General features: G+C 50.3%; 2 protein-coding genes across 5 annotated transcripts in view; one reads left to right on the top strand and one right to left on the bottom strand.

Annotated features, from left to right (window-relative positions):
• DSTN (destrin, actin depolymerizing factor) overlaps nt 1-7,398 on the top strand; it is a 31,335-nt gene extending 23,937 nt beyond the window's left edge. Inside the window, exons 3-4 of the mRNA XM_075564017.1 lie at nt 3,021-3,097; nt 6,296-7,398. Coding sequence (XP_075420132.1) covers nt 3,021-3,097; nt 6,296-6,405 — 187 coding nt within the window. The 3' untranslated portion in view covers nt 6,406-7,398. The remainder of the gene's footprint in view (nt 1-3,020; nt 3,098-6,295) is intronic.
• A 1,923-nt stretch (nt 7,399-9,321) lies between these two features.
• Nucleotides 9,322-25,437, bottom strand: part of RRBP1 (ribosome binding protein 1) — a 64,876-nt gene continuing 48,760 nt past the window's right edge. For 2 of the 4 annotated variants that reach the window (XM_075564018.1, XM_075564020.1), the window contains exons 8-24: nt 24,268-24,406; nt 22,547-22,716; nt 22,400-22,434; nt 17,727-17,817; nt 17,217-17,309; nt 15,456-15,548; nt 15,293-15,370; nt 15,116-15,205; nt 14,421-14,513; nt 13,967-14,038; nt 12,877-12,972; nt 12,360-12,443; nt 12,038-12,154; nt 11,326-11,409; nt 10,945-11,043; nt 10,280-10,423; nt 9,322-9,876 (exon numbers count right to left, since the gene is read on the bottom strand). In XM_075564018.1, coding sequence (XP_075420133.1) covers nt 9,838-9,876; nt 10,280-10,423; nt 10,945-11,043; nt 11,326-11,409; nt 12,038-12,154; nt 12,360-12,443; nt 12,877-12,972; nt 13,967-14,038; nt 14,421-14,513; nt 15,116-15,205; nt 15,293-15,370; nt 15,456-15,548; nt 17,217-17,309; nt 17,727-17,817; nt 22,400-22,434; nt 22,547-22,716; nt 24,268-24,406 — 1,617 coding nt within the window. In that variant the 3' untranslated portion in view covers nt 9,322-9,837. The remainder of the gene's footprint in view (nt 9,877-10,279; nt 10,424-10,944; nt 11,044-11,325; nt 11,410-12,037; nt 12,155-12,359; nt 12,444-12,876; nt 12,973-13,966; nt 14,039-14,420; nt 14,514-15,115; nt 15,206-15,292; nt 15,371-15,455; nt 15,549-17,216; nt 17,310-17,726; nt 17,818-22,399; nt 22,435-22,546; nt 22,717-24,267; nt 24,407-25,437) is intronic. The other 2 variants (XM_075564021.1, XM_075564022.1) reach the window with 2 other exon arrangements.

A 25,437-nucleotide genomic window follows, 5' to 3' on the forward strand; every position in this document is an offset into this window, starting at 1 on the left:
ATTTAAGTTTAATTTCATTTGAATTAAAAATTTGTCTTCTCAGTTAACCACATTTCAAAAGTGACTTATTAGCACAGATAGTAGAACATTTTTATAATTGCAGTTTTGTTGAATAGCCTACTCTACACAATGGAAAAAGTATAAGTTGATTTGCATAGTCTTGTTTTGAAAAGGTTCTTTAAATTAGTAATTCTGCTCTTTATAAGTAAATTAATACTTGAATTTAAGCTTGAGCCAAAAGTCACACCTTTATTCCTCATTTAATTATATTATATGCCACATTCTATGATATGCAAAGTAGCTATGGACTAAAAAGATTCCTTAGTTTATAGGGAGGCAGCAGTGGTAACACGGCAGAAGAGATTACTCCTGCTGCCTCCCTCTGGAAGCTAGGGAGTATAGTCAGTAGGCGCCTTGGTGGCACCGAGGATTAATCGTTGGGATGCTAACCCGAAAGCTGCCCGTTGGAACTCACCAGTTACACTGGGGGAGAAAGATGAGGCTGTGCGTCTGTGAAGCTACACAGCCTCAGTTCGCTTTGGAGCAGTTTCACTCTGTTTTATAGATTTGCTGTGCATCAGGATAGACTCGACTCAAGGCTGTGGGCTGGGTTGGGTTTTGAGGGTAGGCATTCTCATGACTTTGTGCATGGGATGGGAGGCTGCAACTGAAAGGAAGACGTGAACTCTGTGTCACACCTCACTGCGTTTCAGCAAACTTACTAGATTAAAACAAAAGGAGGCAGGTGCCCTAGTGGGTTAGGAGTTGGGCTGCTAATCACAAGGTCAGCAGTTGGAAGCCACCAGCCGCTCCATGGGTGAGAGCTAAGGCATTACACGCCCCACCTTTGAAACCCAAAGGGGCAGTTAGTTCTACCCTGCCCTGTAGGGTCACTGTGCACTGGAATAGACTTCATTGTGGTGAGGTTTTTCTTTAAGTGTTACTAAGTTAGGCTAAGATGCTATGTGGGATGCACACCTGAGATTAGTGAGTCTGAAAGTTAGGACCATGTGTACCTAACAGTAGTGGTAGATGAGACTTAAAATAGCATATTCTGGTTTGAAGGGAGGTGTATTAAACTTTTATTTCTACCCCACAGCATGTACTATTTTAGGACCTGGGAAAACTACTGTGATAAACATAAAACCTCTGCCCTTTTTGGATTTATAGCCGAGTATTAAATGTGGCAACTGAAGGGCTAGCTTATATTTGTACTATTTCCCCCCATGTTTTATAGTAAAAAAAAAGAATTATACATTCTTATTAAAGAACATTTGAAAAATTAGGGAGAGATGGAAATGGTTAGTTATGCTATTTTTAAAAAGAAAAGGTAAAGTCTTATTGTAGGAGTTTCCCATGACAAGTTATATCCAGGGCCCAGGGAAATGGTTCTTACTTAAATTATTTCCAAAAACTCGTTAGAGTAAAATTGGAGCAGCTAATGGTTATCTCCATTCCTGACCTATTTGCATAAGAAAAGTATCCACTGAAATTTGCTGGTGGAAAGCATCTGCTAGACCAGAAGTTATTTATTATGGTTTTGTCTGTCTTGGTGGACCTAAAATTGGGAAGATAAGCATCTGAGAAAATAAAAGAAACTATTCCCCCTTTTGGGTTCTGAAGGACAGAATCTGTTCCCCTTTAGGGGAAGAGATGGGGATTCGATGAGGTCGGTCCACACACCAGCCCAGGCTGGTAGTTTTTTTAAAATATCATTTTACTGGGGCTCTTACAGCTCTTATAACATCCCGTACATCAATGGTATCAAGCATATTTGTACATATGTTGCCATCATAATTTTCTAAACATTTACTTTCTTTTTGAGCCCTTGATACCTCCACTCCCTTTTTCTGTCCCTCCCCTCAGGCTCCTGGTATTAATGACTAGAAGCACTCATTGCTTAAGTGTTTAGCTAGTCTCCATTTTATCCTGAAGATTTGGTGGTATAGTGAACAAGGAGACATTCAGAGACAAGCAGTTCATAGCAGGATGACGTTTTCTCTATCCATTGTTCACATTTCTGGTGATAAAGAGAATGGTGAAGTCTAAGCCTTGCTTCAAGTGTTCGTTCAAGAGAAGGAAGGCACGGAAGATTGTAGAGAAGGCCACATATCAGTAATGCTGAGCGGAACACGGCTACAGAGCTGATCCAGACGCACAGCGACTCCGTAGGACAGAGTAGGACTGCTCCTCCGGGTTTCCAAGACTAAACCTTTATGGAAGCAGACAAGCTCACCTTTTCCCAAGGAGTAGAAGAAGCCCAGTCAGTAGGTTTGGAGTTCTGACTCTGGATAGCAGCCCACTAAATAACTTGCTACCCCACCAGGGCACCTGCATTAAGACCTAAAGACTGTGTTGTTACTATTTAGCTTTTTAGAAACCCAACAAACTTAACTTGGTGAATGCTATATTAAAAACCTGAGATAATTATTGTAGGCTTAATAATCTTTTCCCAAGAGAATACTTGAAACTGGATTTGACTCCTTACTGGATAATTGATCATGTTTGGTTGTGCAAGCTGAAGATAGGAAACAAGCACTCCAATGGTTGAATGGACCATTAAGCTGATTCATCGTGACCCCGTAGGATAGGGTAGACAAAACTATATGGGAGGAGAAACCTCCTTTTTCTCCCCTGGAATGTGGGTAGTGGTTTCAACACTCAATACTTCGGGTATTGCTCAAGTTAGTGTCCCAGACCCACGGCCTCCAGTTGCTGCTGACTTACGGTGACCCGTGTGTCACCGCGCAGATCCATTGGCTAGGGTTTTCTGGGCTATGCGCTACAAAAGTGGAAGTCCGGGCCTTTGCTGCAAGGCCCCACTAGGAGGGTGTGAACAGTAGTCAGCTTTTCTACTAGTCCAAGTAGCCTGTGCCCCTCTAAGGAGGTAGGGGATACACCTGATGCAGTATTGGAAAGTGTCTTCTGAAACCCTCCTATTTAACAAAAGATACATGTTTAATCAGATTCAAATTGTACCTCGTTTAAGCCAATTTTCCCGTTCTGGTATCTTTGTCCAGGGCACCGGAGCTAGCACCTCTGAAAAGTAAAATGATCTACGCAAGCTCCAAGGATGCAATCAAAAAGAAATTTCAAGGTATGGTGTCAGTTACTCTCTAGATTTATAGAGATGGGGGGAGCTATCTGGAGTGGAGGCTGCCTTAAGGAGCACATTGCAGTCTCCGGGGAAACTGGGGCACACAGAAGGAAACTGCTTGTTTTGCTAAAGAAAACACGGTGTTGTTGCTGCTTCTGCCTATATTTGGAAATGCTCGGTTCTGGACTCTGTGTACTCTACATTTGACCAGGCTGCTTTTCAGCGGCGTGGACCCACCACCATGCTTTTCATACAGTAAGTGGCGACTTCGCTGTTTGTATTTGTCATAACGTAGGAATACATTGCTGTTGCTTTTGAATGTAATTGATGTGACAAGTTCTAAAGTTGCACAAAGAAATGCTTGTCAGTGGGAAAGAATAACACTGGCCAACACATAATTTGGTGCCTCAAATGCTAGACCTGTTGCGCTGATTCAAAAAATGGTGTCTGTGTCCTCCTCTCAGCTCTGGTTTGAGATACAGGTCATATGCCACTCTACACTCTGCTCACTGACGTAACAAGCTGAATACTTTACTGTAGTGTTACTAGCCTGAGCTAGAGGAAGCACACACTTGCTTTATTTAAAGTAGTTGTGGTGTATTAAGTACTTAAAGTCGTTTTACCTCACATGATGATCTTTGATACAAAGATATTTAAACAGTGCAAATTACATGAGTTGGAATTTCCCCCAAGTATTGCTTCACCTTTATTAGGAACTGAGTAGTGGGTAATTCTAATTTGTTATCTGAAAAGGGGGCCAGAAGTCAGAGTTGCTGTACAATAATTAGCCCGATGGCTTATTGGGCTTATTGACTACAAGGTCAGCTATTGGATTCACCAGCCACTCTGCGGGAGAAAGATGAGACTTCTGCTTCCATAAAGCGTGCAGCCTCAGCAGCCTGCAGGAGAAGTGTCACTCCATCCTACAGCAATAGCTACAGATTGTAATTGACTGACGCATAGTGAGTTTGGTGCAATAAAGAGATTGAAATGTTCCGAAACCCTAAATGGGTCTGTCAGCATTGAGACGCCTTTATTACAGAATTAAACTGTTCCTGTCTTGTTATGGCACGGCTTCTCTACCTGGGCCCAGAAGTTCTTAAAACAGCCTCACCTCAAACATTCAACACGAATCATCCTTTGATTTCCACATATTATTAACATGTGTTCTAAAATGTTTACTGCATAAATTTGAAGAAGAAAAATTAGATCTTCAAAATACTTTTGAAAACTGCTATTCAGCTTATTTTCAACACTAAATTGCCCTCATGTGCATTTTCAATTGTCTTCTTTATTTTCCAATCTTATGAAGCTTTGTTCTCTGGCTTTGCAGTATTCGACTTGTAGTCTTAGTATATATTTCGTAGCCTGCTGTACTAAAATGAAAAACCCACAGCCATCTAATCGATTCTGACTCAGTGATGACCCTATAAGGACAGGGAACTGGGTGTCCAGCCAAACCTTTAAGTCATTTAAAAGTTCCAGAGGGACTGGTGGGTTCAAACCACTGACCTTAGGATTGGCAGCTCAATGCACAACCAATTAGCCACCCGGGTCCATCCACACGCAGCTTTTCTTGGAAGGCCCTTAATACCTAATTCTTTTCAAATATTAGATATTTTTCTTATCCTGTAATTTGTGGTCTGAATTCTTCTCATTTAAAACTAGGACGATAAATTAAATAGTATAACTCAGTAACTGGAAATGTAGTGGGATGCCATGTCTAAGATGAAAGCCGATCGGGTTTCTCCAATGCAGTTTCCTGAATCAGTGCTCCAACAACCCTGAAATAGGACTGGAGACCAGAAGACCAAGAGAATTTTTTGTTGTTTGTCTATGTGATATCTCTATCTTTAGTTTTCAGTTGTATTATTATTTTAGGTAATTGACTCATCTGTGTCCAGAGAAAGGTACATTTAATTATTGAGTTGTTTTACTTGTCACTGGGGGATTGGGGTACTGAGGAGATGGCCTGGCCAGGAGAGATGTTGGTATGGTGGGAAGTGCATGAGGCAAGTGTCCAAGCACCCTTGCTGAGGTCTAAAATGTATTAATTGGCTGTGCGGCCTTGCTTAATTCCAGGCAGATGGGCCTTGCTTCTCTCGCTTGTGGAATGAGAGTTCCAGCATGGATGGTGTGAGAGCTTAGTCAAATCAGGTTCCCTATCACCTTCCTGCCTTCCAGACAGCTGAGTGCTCCACCTCACCAGGGCCTGGCCCACATGGGGTTTTGTTGTTTTACAGTGACTGATTTAGTCAGTCAGGCAAACAACTCCTTTCCCTTCCTGAGGCTGGAGGCTGCCTATTCTGGGCAAGTTCCGTGAGTTAACTGACCATTTAAAGTGACTCCAGCGTCAACACAAATGGGGAAAAACAATTCAGAATGGATTTAGTCGTCTTCTTCTTCTGTATTATCTTGCAGGAAAGGGAATTGCTTGATTGGGTGATGATTTTTTTGTTCGTTTCTTTTTATATCATTTCTGCTGTGGTGCATTTCTTCAATGTAAATTACAATACCACTGAAGCTGTTTTGTAGAGCAAAATTGTAAATACAAACCTTACTACTTAACTAAATCAACTACAGTCAAAATATATGCTTTTAGAAAGTGAAAAATAACCAGAACTGCTTTTCAATTTTCACTGAATAAGAGAGGGCTTCAAAGTTTGTGGAAGATGATGTTGTGGAAGTTCCCAGACTTTATGACGCCCCGTGTCTGTGTAACATGTGTTTGGCTGCAATTCGTTAGTTGCTATGTGTTGGCATCAGCTCAGTTTTGTGTGTGTGTGTGTGTGTGCTTGCATAGATATTGATGGATTTTCACAAATGCAACATATTTTGTGATCTAAGGACCAGCAACCCTAGATCACAGCCCCTGTGCCTCCACAAGGTAACAATATCTCCTGGCTTCTAACAGTATAAATTAGCTTTGCCTAGTTCTGTGTCATAGACAAAGGAAATGTAAGAGAATGCATGCTTTTTGTCTAGCCCCTTTCAGGCAACATATTGTTTACCAGGGTCATCCATTTTGATGCATGATAATTAGGGACTGTTTCTTCTTGTTACTTGGTATTCCATAATTGTATACATGCTAGTTTATCCAAAATGGTATGTGCTACTGTTTTAAATGAACGGTGTGATAGCTTCATGATAAAGGTAAACTACTGCCACCATTCTAATGCCTTACTTTTTCCTCCATAGGCATAAAGCACGAATGTCAAGCAAATGGACCAGAAGACCTCAATCGGGCTTGTATTGCTGAGAAGCTAGGTGGATCCTTAATTGTAGCTTTTGAAGGATGTCCTGTGTAGATCATCATCCAGTGCCACAAAACAAGAGCTTCCATGTTTCATGTTACTCTATTCCTATTCAAATAAAGCAAATATATTTAGGCCAGGGTCTCACAGTGGCGTTGTCTTGTTTTCTAACGTAAATAAAATAGTCTTCGCATGTGCAAATAGCCCTGAATAAATCTAAAGTTCTACTGGTGTGAAATGATCTTCTTATTGGCCAAATGCCTGCTTTAATGAGTTGGCTTGTAAGAATCATTAAGCTCGGGATTTTCAATGATGCAGATCATAACAAGGCAATATGAAGAGACCTATTTTATCCTTGTTTAATTCAGCAATTACTTTGTCTCTTTTGCTTAGTGTTGTTCATACTTTGGCTATAATTTAAACCTCAATTCATCCTTCTTCATAAATTCAAAATGAATAATAGAAAATCATTCTTCTCCTGGCACATAACACTAATACATTACAGTAAGATTAAATCACAGTTTTCCATTCTACTAAGTGTGTAATGGAGATGGCTTTACATGTTTGTACACTTGTAACCAATGCTGATCTTGCAAAGCACTATTTGCAGCAAGCAGTCCCTGCACCAAGGCGTAGTCTATTCAGAAGTTAGGACACTGTTCTGGTGGGTTCACTTTGCACCCTGGAAATCATGATATCCTCAGAATGTGCACTATTTTGTAATGTAATTGACTTAAGGCAAATTTAGAGTTCAAGTGTACTATAATGAAACGAAGCTATATTTACAAGCTGGGATATCCACAATATCTTTGTGTGTCCTTTGAAATTTGCTGCCTCTGGCACAATAAGGAATCACAAGTATGTCGTAATTGTTGACTTTGGGCTCTTAGAGAACATCACTGTCTAAACTGCGTGCATGAGGTGAGCACGGTGATGGGTCACGCTCCCAAGCAGCAGCTCCTGAGGGACTGAATGTGATTATCTTGAGATGCACAGTTGAAACTAGAAGTTCTGGCTTTCTGTAATAAAGGAGGCATTTTTAATTTCTCTCTGGTGTAATTATTTATGGATGAATTTGAGGTAAAGGAGTTTGCCTTCCAAGTGGAAGTGAAAATCTTTTTCTTCAAGGTAAGGCCATCCCTCTTGTTCTTATCGAATGAACCAGTTGGGCAAACAGCCAAATGCCAGGCCTTTTTATCTTGTTTGAGAAACAGTAAGTTACCCTCTTAGTAAAACATAAAGGTTTTAAAAATCGTCTACAAAGTTATGTTGACTTGGTTTATCAATAAGCCACTTGTCATTCTCTACGTTGTCATAGAAAATCATTGCTTGTAGGCATAGTGTATATTTATTGTCCCACAGAATCACGGCCCAGGACTGCCCTATTCTGTATTCCACTGGGAAGTCAGGCGTTTGGTAGAAACAGATTCTTTGTGGCCTCAGCTTGTGCTCTGTGCTGCAGCACAAGCAGGAAGGTATGCAGTATGTGCTAATGCCAGGGCTTCACACGGGATACAGGGAAGGTAGTGTGAAAGCCTCCCCAACATCAGATTTGTATTCCCTCAAATGGGAAGATACTTCTGTCTCCATGTAGGGAAACTTTGAAGGGGGGGGGGGTTGGCGGGGGGATCTTCAATCTTGTGGGCCAAGATTCTAAACAAACATATCCAGCGATCCTGGTGTCAAACCAAGGCCCAAGGAGCTGATATTGACATTGGTTAGTAGGAAAATATTTCCAGAAAATGTACATTTCCACAAATGCTAACCAATTACCAAAACAAGTGTGGAACGCTGATTTGGAGTTTCTCCTTACTCGAGACAGGAGCTAAGTTAAAACGTTTAAGTCATCAGCAGCTACCCAAAAGGCTGGTGGTTCAAACTACCCAGTGGTTCTGCAGCAGACCAGACCCGCTCCTCTGAAGATTACAGCTGGACCACGGCCTCATGGGGTAGCTGGTGATCACATGATCTAAGGGCACAGCAACAACCATTCGGCCAGAGCTTACGCAGGTAGGTGGTTATTCCAGAAAAGACTAATTTCTGAGCAAAGTGGTGGAGTTGAGTGGTTTCCTCTACAGGGCAGCTCAAGAGTGCTGGCTGGTCCATGTGCAGTGCAAGTGACCGAGGCTCACTGCCTTCTGGGCACCAGAGCGTCATGCCCCATTCTGGCGATTCGGGCCTTCCTTAAGTAAGTTGTTGATCCCACATGGGGCTCTGGCTGGACTGCAGAAGAAAGGCCATTCATTGCATTGTGGCAGCATCCTTCCCGGGGATAGGGCGTTGACTGGTCTAGGAGTTAGTTTTAGTGGAAAGGAGCCACAACTGGAATAAATGGGATTGCATTTGTTGACAATCCTGTTCTTTGCCTCTTTCAAGGCCCTTTGGGAGTCAACCCTTTCACAGGGGTCACCTGATTCATAATGGTAGCAAAATTACAATTATGAAGTAGCAATAAAAATAATTTTATGGTTTGGGGGGGGGGTCACCATAACATGAACTGTATTAAAGGGTCACAGCATTAGGGAAGGTTGAGAACCACGGCTCACAGGCTGCCTTGGGCTACCTACTTCACCTTTGGTGGGTAGGAAACCATGAGGCATCAGTGTCCCCAAGCCCGACAAGAACATATTCTCTACTCCTGGAGCTCATGCCCCACACCAGCCTCAGCTACCCAGTCCTGCTCAAAACACACTGTCCGAAGCAGAGCACTGCCGTCATCAAATGTTGCAGACTGCTTCCTAATCCTGCAGGGAGGGGACAGGATGGGTGGGCCAGCACACAGCAGCTCTGGGGAGGTTCAGAGCGAGTGTGACACCCCCCTCCCACTGCTAGGCAAGTTGCGGATCCCATGGCTTCCCCCCAAAAGACCTTGGTCTCACCTGTGAGAGCACCCCTCTTGGTCTCCCTCAGCCCTAGTCCAACAGGCTGGTGGGGGTAGCCCCACAGAAGACAGACGAGATGAGACTAGCGCCAGGGACAACATAGGTTTTAATGGCATTAACATCCCATCTAGGAGGTCACACAAGTTCTGGGTGGCAGCTTCCTCCAGGGGTGAGGTAGCTGACTTGGCCCCTCTAGTCTTCTCCACAGTCTCTGAATCCCCACCCCACTCCCTATCCCCTGTGGAAAAAAGACACAACATTGCACTGACCGACACACCAGACAGCCTAGCCCAGCCCGGCCTCCCCAGCACACTGGTTTCTGTTCCGAGTGGTGGGTTATGAGCTTTGGCATCTGCTCGGTGGTGGTCCAGGGCTGGTCCGGAAATAGTGTTTATCAAAGGTTATAATGTTTATCAAAGGTTATAAAGTTTCTTGTATAAACGGGGGGTCTGGAAGATTTCTTTCTGACTGGTCTCAAATGGCTTCTCTCTCGGAGTCACCGCAAGTTGGGCCTGGATAATGCTGTTGGTGGGTGTGGGTTTTTTTTTAAGGAATGTGTAAGGCATTTTGGTAAGTTAAACAGTAATTTCTTTTCCCAGGAGATTCACACTGAGGTTCCCTCCTTTGTGCTGCCACCATCGTTCTGTGGAAAGAGGAGGGTAGAATAAGAGGCTGGATCAAGGAACTCACCCCAAGTCTACCGTGGGGCAGAAGGCTCTAATGGCCTCTCCCTTGATGTGTTTTATAACGCACACCATCCTGCCTCTTCAGAGCCCAACACAAGATTGGTAAGGGACCACAACGTGTCCTGCAGGCTCCAGATGCTAAAGCAGGGCCAGGGGCAGGCAGTGGAGGTCACAGGCTCTCTTTCCACCAAGAGGAAGCACCTGGGACAGCTCCTGTGGATAGGCTAGGCTTGGTGTCCTCTGGCTTGTCCTGGCCACCCGATCGATGGACACCACCACCCAGCAGCCGGCCCCATTACCCCGGCCCATTGCTGAGCAGGCTGGGCCCTCGGGTGGTGGCCCTGTCTGGGTGGCACTTACTTTCGTGTCCAGCTGCTCCTGTAGCTTCTTCACCGTGTCCTTCTCCTTGGCCAGCTGCTCCTGGGTCGTTTTCAAAAGCTCCTGCAGCTTAGTGGCTGCACGTCCCAGGTCACTTGTGAGCTTCTTTTCTTTCTCTAGCCTTTCCTGGAGCCAGAGAGGAAAGGGAATCAGCTAAACCTGAAGACGCACTGGGCACTGCAGCGAGGCCTAGGGGGCCAGAGCTTGAGGCTGGGAGGAAGACTTTGCCAGCTCTTGGTCATCCACCAGCCTGGCCTGAGCACTCTGTCTGATGGCGGAATGCTCTCAGCTGCACTGTCCAGAGTGGAAGCCACTTGACACTTGTGGCTATTTCACATCTGCCATTTGGAAAATGTGCATGGAGAGCTGGACTTGAAATTTTGTTTAAATCACTCTGTTTAGTGGTGTCCATGTTTGACACTAGGGTTAGTGTCTCTCCTTCCTGGGGGCCCCTTCCTACACGCCCCCCCCCCCCCAGGCCTGTGGAAAGAGCCTTAAGAATGTAAGCTGCTCCTCAGTCCCCTCTGGGCAGATGACCTGGAGTGGGTCGGCACTCCTTGCCTGACCACTTCAGAGGTGACAGTTGCCAGAGGCCCTGGGCAGACCCTACAACCACTCCATTCCTGGTGCAGCCCCCAGGGCACCACCTTCACTTGTGCCGCTTCTTGTGCTTCTGAAGAACCCAAGGAACTGGCAATGCGGAGTTTCTCCAACTCTTCCTGTAGCTGGCACGCAGCCTTCTGAGCCTTGGCGGAGACAAGAGGTGAGGGGGAAAGCCGTGATGGAAGTGGGGCCCAGGGTGGAGATTCCTGACAACCCCAAAGCAAAACACCCCTGCTTGACCCAAGCCATACTAGAAAGGACACAGCAGGCTGTATACCAAGAGGGCAAAGCCCAAGTCCCTGAGGACATGGAAATTGCACCTGGCTTCAGCGGCTGTCTTCCAACCACCCCTCACTTGCTTCCTCTTATGTCCCTGGTGTGCCAAGGCCTGACAGTGCCAACGGGGCTGGGTATCGGGGCCTGACCTCCTCAAATTCCGCGGTGAGCTTCTGTCGCTGGGTCTGCTCATTCTCCAGGATGACCTCTGTCCGCTCCAGCTGCGTTTTCAGCTGTGTGGAAACAGACTTTGAGAACCTGCTTCAGGGTTTCCTTGGAAGCAAGGCCTCCCAGGAGGGCGGAGACTGGGCCCAGCCTTCCAGCTGCCTCTCACATGTCTCTATTTTGTTTCTGCCAGGCGCGCACTCTCTGGGGCGACGGGCAGTTCCCTGGGTAGCAGGACTGGCTTGGTCCTATCATAAGCGATGCTGACCACAAGCAAGCACCGTTAGCAAGGCGTCAGGCAGACCCTGCCCCAGCACAGCACGGCCTGCAGCCAGGCCACTGCTTACTGAGGGACAGCCTGCCTCTTGGCCTGGGTCCCCCTAGTAGTGTCCCACCAAGGGCTAATGGCAGTTAAGTAGTTTTCGGGGCTGAAGGTCCCCACCGCCGGCAGTGGCTCTGGAACAAAATTCGTCATACCCACAGGCCAGGTCCCCCCCGCCCCCACACACCTTTGTTCTTCTGAGTTCTCAGACCTAGATGAGCCCTGTGCACCTGGCAAAGCTGGAGCGGAGGGGGGAGGGGGGGAATGAAAGGATGGTGCCTTGTGATTAGTGAGAAAGGTGGCCCTGAGCCTACATCCAGCGGGTGAAGGGTGCCCACGGGTGGTTAGTGACATGTATGGGACTGCTCGCTCACCGCCCTAACCTCGATGGGGTCCTGCTCAGCAGGGGAGGCCCCTGAAGGGGTGGCCAGGGTCCCCATTACTTCACCATCCTCAACATGGCTCTTCATCTGACTCAACTGTTGCCTGACCTGAAACAGGGAAGGTGGGTTTGTGCAAAGACACAGCTGGTGATGCCCACCCACCTCCCCATGAAAGACCCTGCTTGGGACGGCTGTGGCCACCCACAGAGGAGGCTTGAGGGGCCTGGCTTGGAAACTGTGCTATGTTCCTGTCCTCACCTGTCATGCAGGCTCACGGGGGTGGAGTCCAGTGCCCCCACGCAGGTGTACTTACCAGGGCAAGTTCCTCACTTTGCTTCTGGGCTTCGCTCTTGGCTGCATCAAGCTGAGATTGTGATTCTAATAAAAGTTGCCTCAACTTGGGGAGAAAACAGCCCAGGTGATGAGGAAGAAGAGAAGGAGATGGCATCAGCAGCTACACAGACCGCCCAGGGCAGCCTCCCTCCAGCACCATCCCGGGACGACGGCAGAGATGCACGAGAGAGGGCTCCTGTGTCCCCACACTGATGCCTACTTGTCAAGAGCCAAGAGGAGCACTGTTCGCTGCATGTCTCAGCCTTTACATGTTTATAGGTGGTCTCTTGCCCCAAACCCCTAAAAGCCTGAGTTTAACATTAAGGGCTTAGAGTTTGCTGTTTTTAAACAACAAGGGAAGAAGTGTCAACTGAAATCTGAGCTCCCCAATTCCCGCCTGGGACACACGGGCTCTCTCTCAGTGCAGTTGTCTTCCCGGGCTCGGCACCAGCACACCTCCGTTCTGAACCCGGGCTGGGGGCAGGGGCTGTACTCACCCCTGCCACCTCCTTGGCATAGCTCTGGCACTCAGCGCTGGCTGCTGCCACATGCTTCTCCAGTTCTGCCTCCAAATGCAAGATGTGCTCCCGGCCCTGGAAAGAGACGCGTGCACATGCATACACATCAGCACCTCTGTGTGGCCAACAGCTGGGCACTCACGTCAGGCACGAGGTGATGGAGCATCACATCGACCCTGGCCCTGAGATAAGCAAGGCCGGTGAGGGAGCCCATTAGCTCCTGGAACAACTGTGGCCAATAAGAAAGCAGCCGGGCCAAAAGATACCTTCCATGTACACATGAGCCCTTCCCAGGCCACCTTGCCCTCAGAGGTGGGAGAGTCCTGTAATTTACTTGTAACATGACCATCAGGGGTCTCCCCTCGGCTCAGAGCTGACTATAGACAGTGGGGTGGGGTGGGGTGGCTCGAATATGGCCCCCATATTAAAGATCAATTAACATCACACACCTAACCAAAGAGAAATAGTTCCAGTTATCACATTAGCGGTGAGTTAATTAAATATTTGACCAAGCATAGCAGGCCAAGTTTTAAGTGGATAATTTTATAATGACCCAAGAACAATGTTAGAAATACCCAAATACCCCTTGGCAGAAAAAAGATTTCCCTACCCCTGGTCTCAGAGCACACCCAGAGGGGTCTGAGGACCTTCTATCCTCAGACAGCCACGGATAGGGGCCAATATAAATAGGGGCCACCATATGCCAGGTCAAGGCCGACACCCAACGGCCAATGAAATCAAAAGCCACTGCCATCAATTGACCCCACCCACGTTTCCGAGACGATCATGAAAGGGTGTGCAGACCACCTACCTGACCCTTGCAGGGGCTAATGGGTTTACACTACCAACCCCGCGGACGAGGTTGTGCACTTTGGCTTTGCATGTGGCACCACCAGGCCCACTGCATCCTCAGGCCCTGCCAAACTGATAATGCCTCTCAGTGAGGAGACCTGGCGGGATGACCTGGCTTGGTGGCGAAGTCTCTTGTTAAGACAAAGCGCCCTAGAACGAGGCATGCTTAGGACTTGAGGGACAGAGGAAGCAGCTCTGAGGGGAGACGTGCACGCACCTGGTCAGTGCTCTCCAGCTCTCTTCTCAGCCGCTCTACCATCTCTTCAAGATGCTTCACTGTGACCTGGGACTGGGAGCCAAGGAAGACCATTAGAGCAGACCCAGGAGGGCAGTCTGCGCATCGGGGACGTGGCCAAGCAGCAGGAGCTGGCATGCTTCTCGTGCTCAGCTGGCCAGCGCAGCCTCGCCACGTCGTATCGTGAGGGCCAGCAGATTGGAGGCAGGCTGCTGAGCTCTGGTGTCACCCTGCTGCACACGGGTCACTGGAAAACTCCCAACCTGGCCCCCACCTCACAAGCTTCCCTGACCTAGCTGCTGGTCCTGGTGCGCTCTGCTGGAATCCTTAGGGAAGGAAGGAGTAGAGGAAGTGCCTCCCTGTGAGGTGCCCATTGCCCAGGCCTCGGGGAGGGGACGGAGGCTCTGGATCGGGAGTCTGAGCAGCCAGCAAGTACCTTCTGCAGCTCCTCTTCTGCAGCGCTCACTTTGCCTTTCCACACCTGCTCCTCCTCCTCAACGCTCTTCTGCAAGTCCTTGAGCATGCCCTCCTGCAGAAGGGTGGAGCAGACGGCGGGCATTGGGACGGGGGCATGAGCCAGACTGGCAAGGGCCACCCCATCACATCTGTCTTCTGTCCCTGCCCGTTCCTCTCCTCTGTGGTGACCTCATATAAGGCTGTCAGCTATGTGGGATCAAAGGTGGCCAGTCCTCAGGCAGGAGGGGGGCTCTGGCCTGTGTGCCAGCTTTGGCATGTGACCTGACCAAGCCATCAGGACCCCTCTCATAACTGTTGGGCTTTTTTCCCAGGTAGAGGTGCACAGGGTGGCGATAAAGGGTCAGAGAGGGCTGGCGTGCCTCCCTCTTGGGGTCCACTCAGCAGTCAGCACTCTTCCCAAGTGTGACTAACTTCTTGTTACAATCAAGCCTCTCCCCGAGACCAGTTCCAACCCTTTAACTCAACTCTGTCCACAGTTTAGCAACCACGGGTCCCTGGGAGAGACTTGGCCCACTCTTTACGGCTCAGTTGAAGTGGGGCCCAGAGGGTGGGGAGGGACAACAGCCCAAGGACACTCAGAACCACTGCTGAATGTCCGTTGCACCCCGCCCCCCCCCCCCCCCATCCACAGAGCCCCGAGCCAGCCCTGCTCACTGTCTCTGCCAGGATGGTGCGGTACTGGTCACACTCCGCCTGCAAGGTATTCTGAGCATCTTCGGCCTCCTGCAGCTTGGATGCCAGGTCCTAAGCAGGGGGAAGAATGGGGTTGGTTAGCCCGGCCAGGTTCCCTCCTGCCTGCGTGAGGGAGCTCTGGGAGCCCACCCTGCTCACCTGCTCCGTGGGAGCTGATGGCTGCTTCCGCAGCTGGGAGCCTTTCTCTTGGAGCTCCCGCAGCCACTCGGTGTAGCTCTACGAGAGAAAGCGAAGGAGGTCGTGGTGGTGCTGCTGGTGAAGGCTTGGGGTCCGTCTGGGTAATGGAGTGAGCCGCTCCTACCTGGTGGGATGTGGTGTCTAGCTCGGGCAGGAGGGACCGCAGGGTTTCTCTGGTCTGCGTCTCAGTCAAGCGGAGCTGCCGTTCTGAGTCCTCCTGTGGAAGGAGGTGGGGTTGCTCAGCGCAGTGTGGGGGAACTGGGGAACATGACAAGAGTAGCCCAAGGGGGGTTTACTTGGACACCTATGTGCCTCTCTTAGGAAGGGCACACTGTCAGTGTTTCCAGGAAGCCAGAGCAAGCAAGAAGAGAAGGCTTGTGGGGACTTAACCGCAGCCTATGCCTTACCCACCCACAGGCCCCGCTCTAATGGGGGTGACGTGGCAGCCCCTGACAACAAGGAGGCCTCTGTCTACCCAGCTGCCCAGATGCGATTCCTGCTCATGTGTCCGTGTGTGTGTGTGGGTGTTGGGGGTGGAGGAGAGCCAGGGCTGCGAGAGGGGGAATGAGAGGGACAGAAGGAGCTGAGGCTGGTGGGGCAGTCAGCAGTTCCGAAGACCGGAAAACGAGCTAGGTTGTAGGGGAGGCGATGATAAATGGAGAGGAGAGTCCCCTGCCACCCGTCTCCAAGGTTTCTCTCTCCAGCAACCCTGGAGAGGTGGGGCAGGACGGTCAACATGCTCCCTCTGTGGCTGGAGAAGCCAACTCAGCAAGGTTTAGGGACTCTGTTTGGGGGTTACCATCCCCACCGGAACCCGGTAGGTCTCTTAGAGGAAGGGCTGGATGCTTCTATTCAGCATAAACAGGAATTCAAAAAAATGACTGAGCTACACAGCGAAGCCCAGAGCCAGGAGGCCCTGCTGTGAGCTGGGGTGAGAAGCTCTTACCTAGGTAGAGCTGTTGGCACTGACCGTGTGCTACAGAGACGTGAAACACCCCGCTGAGGCTCCCCCTCCTGTGAAGTACCCTAACATGTATGGTATTCCAGATAGTGCCCAGGGACCCCTGACCTTGTGATGGTCAAGGGCAAGAGCCAGAATACCCCAAGCAAGGTAAATAATTTTTCCAGACACGGCTTCCAAACGTGGCACAGTAAAGGGCGGAATGGCCCTGAGCTCACACCTAGGGCTCAAAGCTCGATGTTGTAGCAACTCTGACCTGAGGCCAGCCCTTGTCTTGGTAACCTTATCTGACAAAGCCCTCTCACTTCCTCGGAGGGTCATGACTTGGGGACAGACGTTCAGCAAGAGCAAGGCTGGGGGACAGGGCTGGCTGCCCAAGGTATTCAAAAGCGATAGCCAATCGGCCAAAGGACAAGAGGGTGAGGCTCTCAGGGGCAGGAGCCTCAGCACAGCTCAGTCGGTCCCCTGCTCGAGGGTTTTGAAAACCACTCTTTCCAGGCTTAGGAAACTGGAGCAGCAGCTTCCAGGTGACTCTCCCGCCTGTGTCTCAACATAAGCTTCCTCGAGGACCCAGGGCAACATGGGGATCCTCAAGTCAGCACAGAATTGACTCCCAAGAACTTCCTGCCAAAGGCATCCTTCTGTGCCTTAAGAGTCACAGAACCCAGAGGGCTTGAGTAACCAGCAGGACCATTCACACAAGATATCCTGGGAGCCAAGTGATGAAAACAGCCTGACTGGGGCTCGCGGCAGAGATCAGGCAGCAGCGCCCTCTGTCCATGGCCACGCGCAACTCTGCCCCCTGGTGCCGGAAGAGCAAGTGCAACCCAGTGGGCACCCTTTTTCATCGTGAGGGAAGGAGGGAGGAAGGAAGGAACACAGGAGCCCAAATGTCGCCATCTAGGACACAGGGGAAGGGCTGACCTTGGCCTGGGTCAGGGAGCGTAGCTTCTCTTCGCAGGTCCTCTCGGACGCAGCCAGTGCCTCCATAGCCTTCCAGTTCTTCTCCCGGAGGTCCTGGGGGGCAGGGGACATCAGCAACCACACAGGCCCTCGCAGACATCACACCTGGCTCTCACTGGGCACCTGCTAACCCATCCCAAACCCCACAGCTAAGGGACAAAGTGTCATCTCTCTTGGTCTACGTCAGAAACTTATGGTCTCTCTTGGGCATCCCCTCACACCAAGTTAGGGTGGCCCCATCCAACAGTCAGTGCCTCTAGTTTGAAGAGACAATTCAAGGGGGTGGGGGTGGGAGCCAGCTTGTCTCCTTGGCCACAGCCTTGCTCAGGCACCAGAGGCAAGTCCCTTCCAGATCTGCATTTGGGCTAAGGTTCAGAGAAAAGATTCTCTGAGTTGTTGTAGGAGCACAAACCCCATCTTCTTAGCCCCTCCCTTTGGACACCCTCTGAGCACTGCCCGCCCACAGCTCACGTTGTTCTTCATTTTCTGCTGTTCAACAGCTTCCTTGAGCTCCACAGCCTCCTTCTCCAGAGATGACACTTGGGACTCCAGTTCCTGGAGGCTAAAGGAAAATAAGGGCCCACTGTCCTGGTCACAAGGTCCCACAGCCCCTTCTGGTTCTACTTCAGGTGTTCCCCTTCTTCTACTCATGGTTTGGGCCCAACCTAGAAAGGGTCACTTGTGCAGAGGAAGCAGTCCAGCTCCCCTGCTGCACACTGCAACCTCCAGGGCCCGCCACCCATTTCTACCTGGAGTGCCCAAGTTGGGCAAGAGTCAGCTTGCCTCCAGCCCCCTCCCCATTCAGGGCAAGGTGCCAAGGGCTGGCTGCAGAGCCTAGAGGCCACCCCAGATTCCCAATGGCTGCTGGGACTGAAGAGGCCATGGGTCAGCGCAGCGGAGGCCCTGAACAGCTCAACTGCCCACATGCTTCCCTCGCGGTGCTTAGCCCACCGCCCGTCTCTGTGGCTATGCTGACCCGCAGAAGCTCCCCAAGCGGACAGTCAGTACAGCACTGCCACCCTTACACCAGCTCTCAGGCAGTCACCTGGGTCACTGGCCTCCCTCGGGTAGGAAGTCAGGTCATCCTCGGCCCCAAAGCAAACTCTTCCAAGATCCACGGGGTTCCCCCAGACCCCTTGTCATCAGGGTCTAAGGGATTGCCAGATGTTGGTTTGAACCTTTCCCGTTCTTCCAGGTCCAAGGACCCCGTGGGTGGGCTCCCCACATCCGCAAGGGAAGGGGCAGCATTAGAGCTGTACCCACTCTTTTCAGGAACAAGCTTCAAGGGACAAATCTCTCGCTGAATTTAGTGACCTCAGTCCCTAAAGTCCAGAGGGTACTTTTAACATGTTACGTTCTGTATCAGGACTTAAAGCAGATGGGGAAAACCCCGGGGGCACATGAATCCTAAAAACCAGAGCTGGCCAAGGCTGATGTGAATGAAAGCAATTAGAGAATTCTGAGGGGCTGGGGAACTTCCCTGCCCCACAGGCTAGGCGCTCTGCCAGGGGCTAGAGGCAAAGCCTGGATGACCAGCCGGTACCGCAGTCACCACGGACGACGCTCCCGCTGAGGCAGTTAGATGAGCTATCAACCTGCACCTGTGTAGAGGTAGCGGCAGAGATAACCTATCAACCAGGCCACAGCCCGATCATGTCTCCCTGGGGATATGGTCCTTTCTCTAAGACAGACAGACAGACAGACCATCTCTTCCCCTGCCCCGCTTGCCTTCCTGGCCTTGCTGCTTGCTGGGACTGTGTTCGCCTTCAGGGTGGCTCCATGAGGTCCACCTACATGGACAGCTGTCGGCACCCTGTCCGGTTGCCACCAACCTTGGATCCATGCGACTCTGCACCCTGTGGCCTCCCTGCAGCCATGTCACCTTTCTCCATTACTGACCTTCAGCTACATGAGTCTGTAAAAGTCTCCAGCTAACATCAGACCCGTGGACTTGAGCTGGACTGAGGCGGGATGCCGTCTTGATATAAAATTCCTTCCTGATACAGGTAGATTAAAATTTAGCAACCTGTCATTTGTTCTCCCTTATGATCCACTTAAATTTGCTCTAGTTTTAAATATTTTGTATTATTTTCAATTGAGGTTTTTATCTGTTTTGTTACTGCTGTTCGTTTTTATACATGAAATCCAGGTGGTTATATCTAGATAGACTGACTGTACCTAGATTAATGGTATGGCAGGAGAGGTTGGGGAAAATGGGGAGCTAATAATGAGTACAAGAATGAAAAAAATGTTCTAAAACTGATTGGGCTGATGGTTATACAACTCTTTTTTTATGTTCTGGGTTTTAAAAAATCATTTTATTAGGGGCTCCTATCACAATCCATACATGCATCCATGGTATCAAGAACATAAGTACATCTGTTGCCATCATCATTCTCAAAACATTTGCCTTCTACTTGAGCCCTTAATATCTGCTGCTCATTTTCCCCCTCCCTCCCCACTGCCCCCTGTACAACTCTTCTTGATGTGACTGAACTACTGTATGATCTGTTAATTAGATACCAATAAAAACGGTTGTTAAAAAGTTTACTTCCGGACACAAAGTCTTCTTCTACATATGAGTGTCACTGGCTTTTCTCCAGACAGCCCAGCCTGACACCCCCACATCCCACACAGCCCTTGTACGCAAAGTCAACAACAGGGTGACATATCAGTCAGTGGGTCAGGAAACCCATTCGGTGGGGTGCGTGCTAGTGGCGCGTCTCTTGAGCAAGCATGAAGAGGAAACTGCAGAATCATAGGAAGTAAAAGCCAAGCACTAGTTTCAGTGAAATGAGTGTGGCTGTAATTACAGTTCTTATTTTGAGTTACGGTCTAAGCTTGGTAGAAAGCCTATGGCCATGTTGGCAAGGCCCTAAGTCCTTGGTCAAAACAGCCTCAGTTTTACCCTAAATGCAGCTTGCTCATGGCCTGGAAGACAGTTCCTGGTTCTACACCACACAGCCTGCCCCTCTCCCAAAGCCTGGCTGGGTGTCCCTCTGAGCTCCACCTGCAGGATTTTCTCCCAGGTTCACCCCACTTTTCTGATCTCTATTATGCAACAGTTTGCTTCCAACCAGCAACTGCTGGAGAGGCCAAAGGGTACAAAACCCCCAGGAAGAGGAGAGCCCAGTGGGTCAGGGTACGGGTCTGATTTTGGAATGTTTGGGACGGAGGTTATGACGCTCCATGAAAGAGAGAATGACCCCACCTAGACACAACTTTTAGATAACTTGTTTGGAAAGGATATAAAAATTAAATAAAAAAATTAAATTTCCTGAGAAACAACAAAGCCCACATGCAAGAAGCACACGAGCCCGTGTGATCATGAGGTGTCGATGGGATCAGGTATCAGGCATCAAAGACCCAAAAACAAACAAAATGAATGAGGAGGAGGGCAGAAGGGAGACCCAAAGCCCACCAGTAGTCAATTGGACACCGCTGTCAGAAGGCCACAAGGAAGAGACAAGCCAGTCAGGCTGTAGTATCGCTCTGACGAAATACACAACCTTCCTTCCTCTAGTTCTTTAATGCTTCCCCCGCCCCCCACTAGCATGACCCCAATTCTACCTTACAAATCTGGCTAGACCAGAACATGGATACTGGTACAGATAAGAGCTCACACACAGGGAATTCAGGACAGATAAACCCCTCAGGACCAATAAGGGGAGTAGTGATACTAGGAATGTAAGGGAAGGAGGGCGGGGAATAAGGGGGAGCCAATCACAATAAGAGAAAGGTGGGTGAAGGGACACAGTGGTTGGTTTAACATATGAAAAAAAAGAATTTATAAATTATCAAGGGTTCGTGGGGAAGGAAAAAAATGGGTAGCTGATGATACCAAGGGCTCAAGTAGAAAGCAAATGTTTTGAAAAAGACAATAGTAACATATGTACAGATGTGTTTGGCACAACGGATACATGTATGGATTGGGATAAGAGCTGTAAGAGCCCCCCAATAAAATAAAGTTTAAAAAAAATAAATAAAAATTTCTTCCAGATACATACACATGACACAAAAAGAGTAAACTTGTGCCTGTTAGTAGAAGACGCAGAGGTCCTAGAAGCTCACTGTAGATACAGGATCACATCTTACAACAGGAGCCGACCCCAAGGCACAAGCTGCCCCAAGCTTTCTGGAGCAAAGTGTGCCGGGTCTTCCGTGTGATGTCAGGTCTGTGGGAGGTTGGCTTCCTCCCCAGCCCCCAACACAGAACTGGAGACTGGAGACAGCAGCACCGAGGCCACAGCAGCACTGGACCAGACACATGCAGTTGGCGATTCACCGCCAGAGACAGCCAACAAGCGGGAGCGGGGCCCACTGGACAATCGGGACACGTCCACAAAGGGTAGACAACTCTCCCCGCACGGCTGGCACTGTGGATGGGCCACCAGTCTCACGGGCACCTGCTCCAGGTAATGGCCTCAAGGACTCTGGTCAGACGTGTGTTCCCTGCTCGGTTCCCAGCCTTCACTCATATAAACCACCCCGAACCACACTCCCCTGGAGCCTGCTCACCTGGGGCAGGGCAAGACATGGCCACAGGACAATGACATCCTGGATAAAGGAACACAAGCCAGCCATGGCTGGCTCTAAATCACACCAATGCCCAGATGATCTGCAGCTCCACAAACAGCCTAGGTGACATCCCGGGCTGCCATTCCAGATGTTGTGACATTTTTCTCCTATTTCCCTAGTATCACAGTGAATGGCTCACTAAGTTGCCAACTACAAGGTCAGAAGTTCAAAACCGCCATCCGCTCCAAGGGATTCCTGTAAAGATTTAGTCCACAGGGACAGTTCCTCTGTCATGTAAGGGCGCTATGAATAGAAATCAACTCAAGGGCAATTCACTTGGTTTGAATTTACTGGCTTCAGACCCTAAAATTCCTCGCCTTCATCCCTACAGGGCAAGCACGCTGAGAACTTTACTAGCATCCAACCTTCCTCGTCAAGAGGGGGCAGCTTCCTCTCCACCCTGCAGCATCTGCCCCGATCCCACCGGTCAGTTCTGGTTCCCCGTCCTTCAGCTAGACTACAGCCTGCCCCCTTTTCACTGGAGGAAGGGGCAGCATGGACCTGTAATACAAGCTTTTCCCTAGGGGGCCTGGCACCCACTGATAGCCCTCGCCTCACCAGCTTACCGGGTACGCTGCTGGTCAGCCTCTGCTCGGCAGGCCTAGAATAGAGACAAAGAGCTCACTTGTTTATTCCAAACTCGCTGTACAGTGGGTGGCATGCAGATGGGGGCCTTCCCTCTCCCCTGTCCACCTGGAGAGGGCCTGGCTGACCTGGGTGTCACTGGCTTGGCTGGCCTCCAGCAGGGCCTCGATGGACCGAATCCTCTCGGTGAGCTGTGTGTTCTCGGCTCTCGCCTCCGTGAGCTGCCCCTGGAGGCTGCCCAGCTCCCTGCCCTTGCTCTGCACCTCGGCTTCCGAGGACTGCAGCTTACTGCGCAACTCTGTTGGGGAAGGGAAGTAAGAGAAAATTGGGGAGGCACACCTTCTGCACCCTGGGACTGCCTATATGCTGGGGAAATCAGACCCAGTTCTTACTCGGCTTCTCCTCCACTGGCTCCACACTCCAGGCTCCCTGGGCTAAAATGAAAGGCCCTTCTCTCCAACTCGAGGAACGTCAAGCGTCCACAGCACCATCCTTGTCCTTATCTCCTCGGGTGTCCACCTCCCACATGACCTCGGAGAACCTCACAGTTCTAAATGTTACCTGTGTTTACGGCTGCTTGGCTTGACCTGCCTGTGCTCCCAGCCCCTAGGCAGCTGGGCCAGTCATCCCCAAGTGCGCAAGCCACTCACCCTGCTTGCCCTCACTGCCAGCAACACCTGTTACCTTCACATCTACCTCCTCCCTGCCTCCAACTTGTCATCACCTGGGCTGAGCCCTATCACTCCCGTGGACCTCCACCCCGGTCTCCAGGGTCACACGTGTCCTTCCAGTCTGCTCCTTACCCAGCAGCACTGTCCACCGTGCTCGGTCTGCCTACACATTCTCCCATGTGACCCGCCTACAGTCACACCCAACCCATCCCATCCCATCCCATCCCATCCCATCCTATTCCGGGGCCCAGCTCGGGCTGCCCGTCCTCCCCTGGTGCCTAATCACTGTAGGGCTGGGTCCTCCCATCGCTCAGGCCTCTTCAAGCACCAATCTAAAGTCATACCTGACCCTCACAATTAGGGGTCAGCCAACTGGGCGCTGTGGCCAAAGGGGCCCAAAGGCCCCTTTCAGGATTAAAGTGTTACTGGCATCCAGCTAAGCCCATCATTCCCATGGTGTCTATGACTGTTTCTAAGCTACAATAGCAGAGACGGGCAGTTGTGGAGAGAGCATAGGGCTCATGAAGCCAAACAATACCTACTGCCTGGCTCTGTACAGACACAGCCCGCCCAGCCCTGCAGCACTCTAAGACAGTGCTGGGGCAGGTTTGGGATCTAGCCAGGCAGGATCTCTAGTCTTGCTTTCGGATAGTCCTGCTGCCCAGTTGCCTCCTGTGCATCCCTGGTGCCCACGACCACCCTCAGTATGACAGGCACTCGGACCCAGGTGAAGCAGGGGAGGACCAGGAACAAGTCTATGGCCTTCCACGCACAGGCCCGGGCTCTTGAGCAAACTGAGCTAGGAGAACCGGGAAGGTGCCAAACGAACGCACCGCACCGCACCGAGCAGGCCAGTGATGAGGAGGGCCAATGTAAGGGCTTAGAGCAGTGGTTCTCAATCTGTGGGCCGAACGACCCTTCCACAGGGGCTGCAAAGTTACAGTTATGAAGTAGCAATGAAACTGTATTAGGGAGGTTGGGAGGCACTGGCCTAGAGAAAGGGAGAGGCTCATTCCCAGGTCTGGGAAGGCTCAGGAGGTGGGCTTTCCCCTCCTCCACACCCAATCTTCAAGTCCCACGTCCTCTGGGTCAGGGTTGGCCCACGCCACGGTGGTGCCTGGGGCAAGCATCAATCTGCCAGTGGGGCCTGGCGAGAGGCCCGAGAAGCCTGCCCTCACCTGCCATCTGCTGCCGCTGCTCCGAAGCCTTCTCGGCGTCTGCCTGGAGGCTGGCATGGCTGGTCTGGGAGCGGCAGAGCTCCTGGCTCATCTCATCCAGGCGCTTCTGCAGGGTCTCCTCGCTATCCTTGTGCGAGGCCTGGAAGGGAACAAGGAGGAAATGGAGCAGAAATAGAGGCTCCACGTGGTCAGCTTCCAAGAGCCCTTGGTTTATTCGAGAAAGGACGTCCTGAGTTCGGAGCTGATCGGCCGAGTGCTCCATAATCACCATCTCTGAACAGTGTTTGGAAGAAAGTGGAAAACACGCAAGCTGAGTTCTGAAATTCCCCTTTGGAACAAGTCTGGACCAGAGGCAGCCTGGCAGCGCAGAGGGAAAGTAGCGGTGAGAAAAGCCTCAGGGACAGCGGACTCATGACTGTCCTTGCACTGCTGAGCGACACGCTGAAGCCTCCCCCTCTGCACCATAGCACTGCGCTCCCCACCACAGTGGAGAGGTGAGTGCTGACACCCCGTGCACACCTACCAGAGTCTCCAGCACTCCTCACCTTGGAGCTTGGATCCACAGCAGAGGGGGGACGGGGGCACACACACAAAACACTGGACTACTATCTCCCCAAACAACAGGGCTCCGGAGTCACCCTTCACCCAGTGATCAGGTCCAAGGTGTTGGAATAAGGGAGAGGGTAAACTAACCACTCTCTCCTTAACCCCCTTCCTCACAGGTCCGGACACTTGATCTAATCCCACAGAGAAGAATGGCATCACTACAGTGGTGAGCTCGCCCTGGGGGAGGATGGGATTAGGCAAATCTGTGCTGAATTTGGTTGAAACAGTTTAGGGAAAATTATCACAGGAGAATTGGAAGTCATCAAGTGTCCACAGCCCAAGGGCTTAAAGAGACACAGCCTCGTTGTCAGCCCACAGTTAGAAGGATTAATTTGTAGAGACGTGGGGCCTTACTCTGATATCCACATTCAGAAAAGACAGCTCAAGTGGGTGGGCAAAGCCATTTGGATGTTGCCTTCACTCTTCCGCTGTGGAAGTTGTATTGGTCAATGGAGTCAACCTCCAGACTGGTCCCTTGACAAGAGGTAATATTTAACCCTGTCCTGTCATCAACCTTATGTGGAACAGTCTAATGCCACACAACCGAGCCACTCTTGACTCTTC

The sequence above is a fragment of the Tenrec ecaudatus genome, chromosome 12, assembly GCF_050624435.1.
Source record: "Tenrec ecaudatus isolate mTenEca1 chromosome 12, mTenEca1.hap1, whole genome shotgun sequence".
Lineage (NCBI taxonomy): Eukaryota > Metazoa > Chordata > Mammalia > Afrosoricida > Tenrecidae > Tenrec > Tenrec ecaudatus.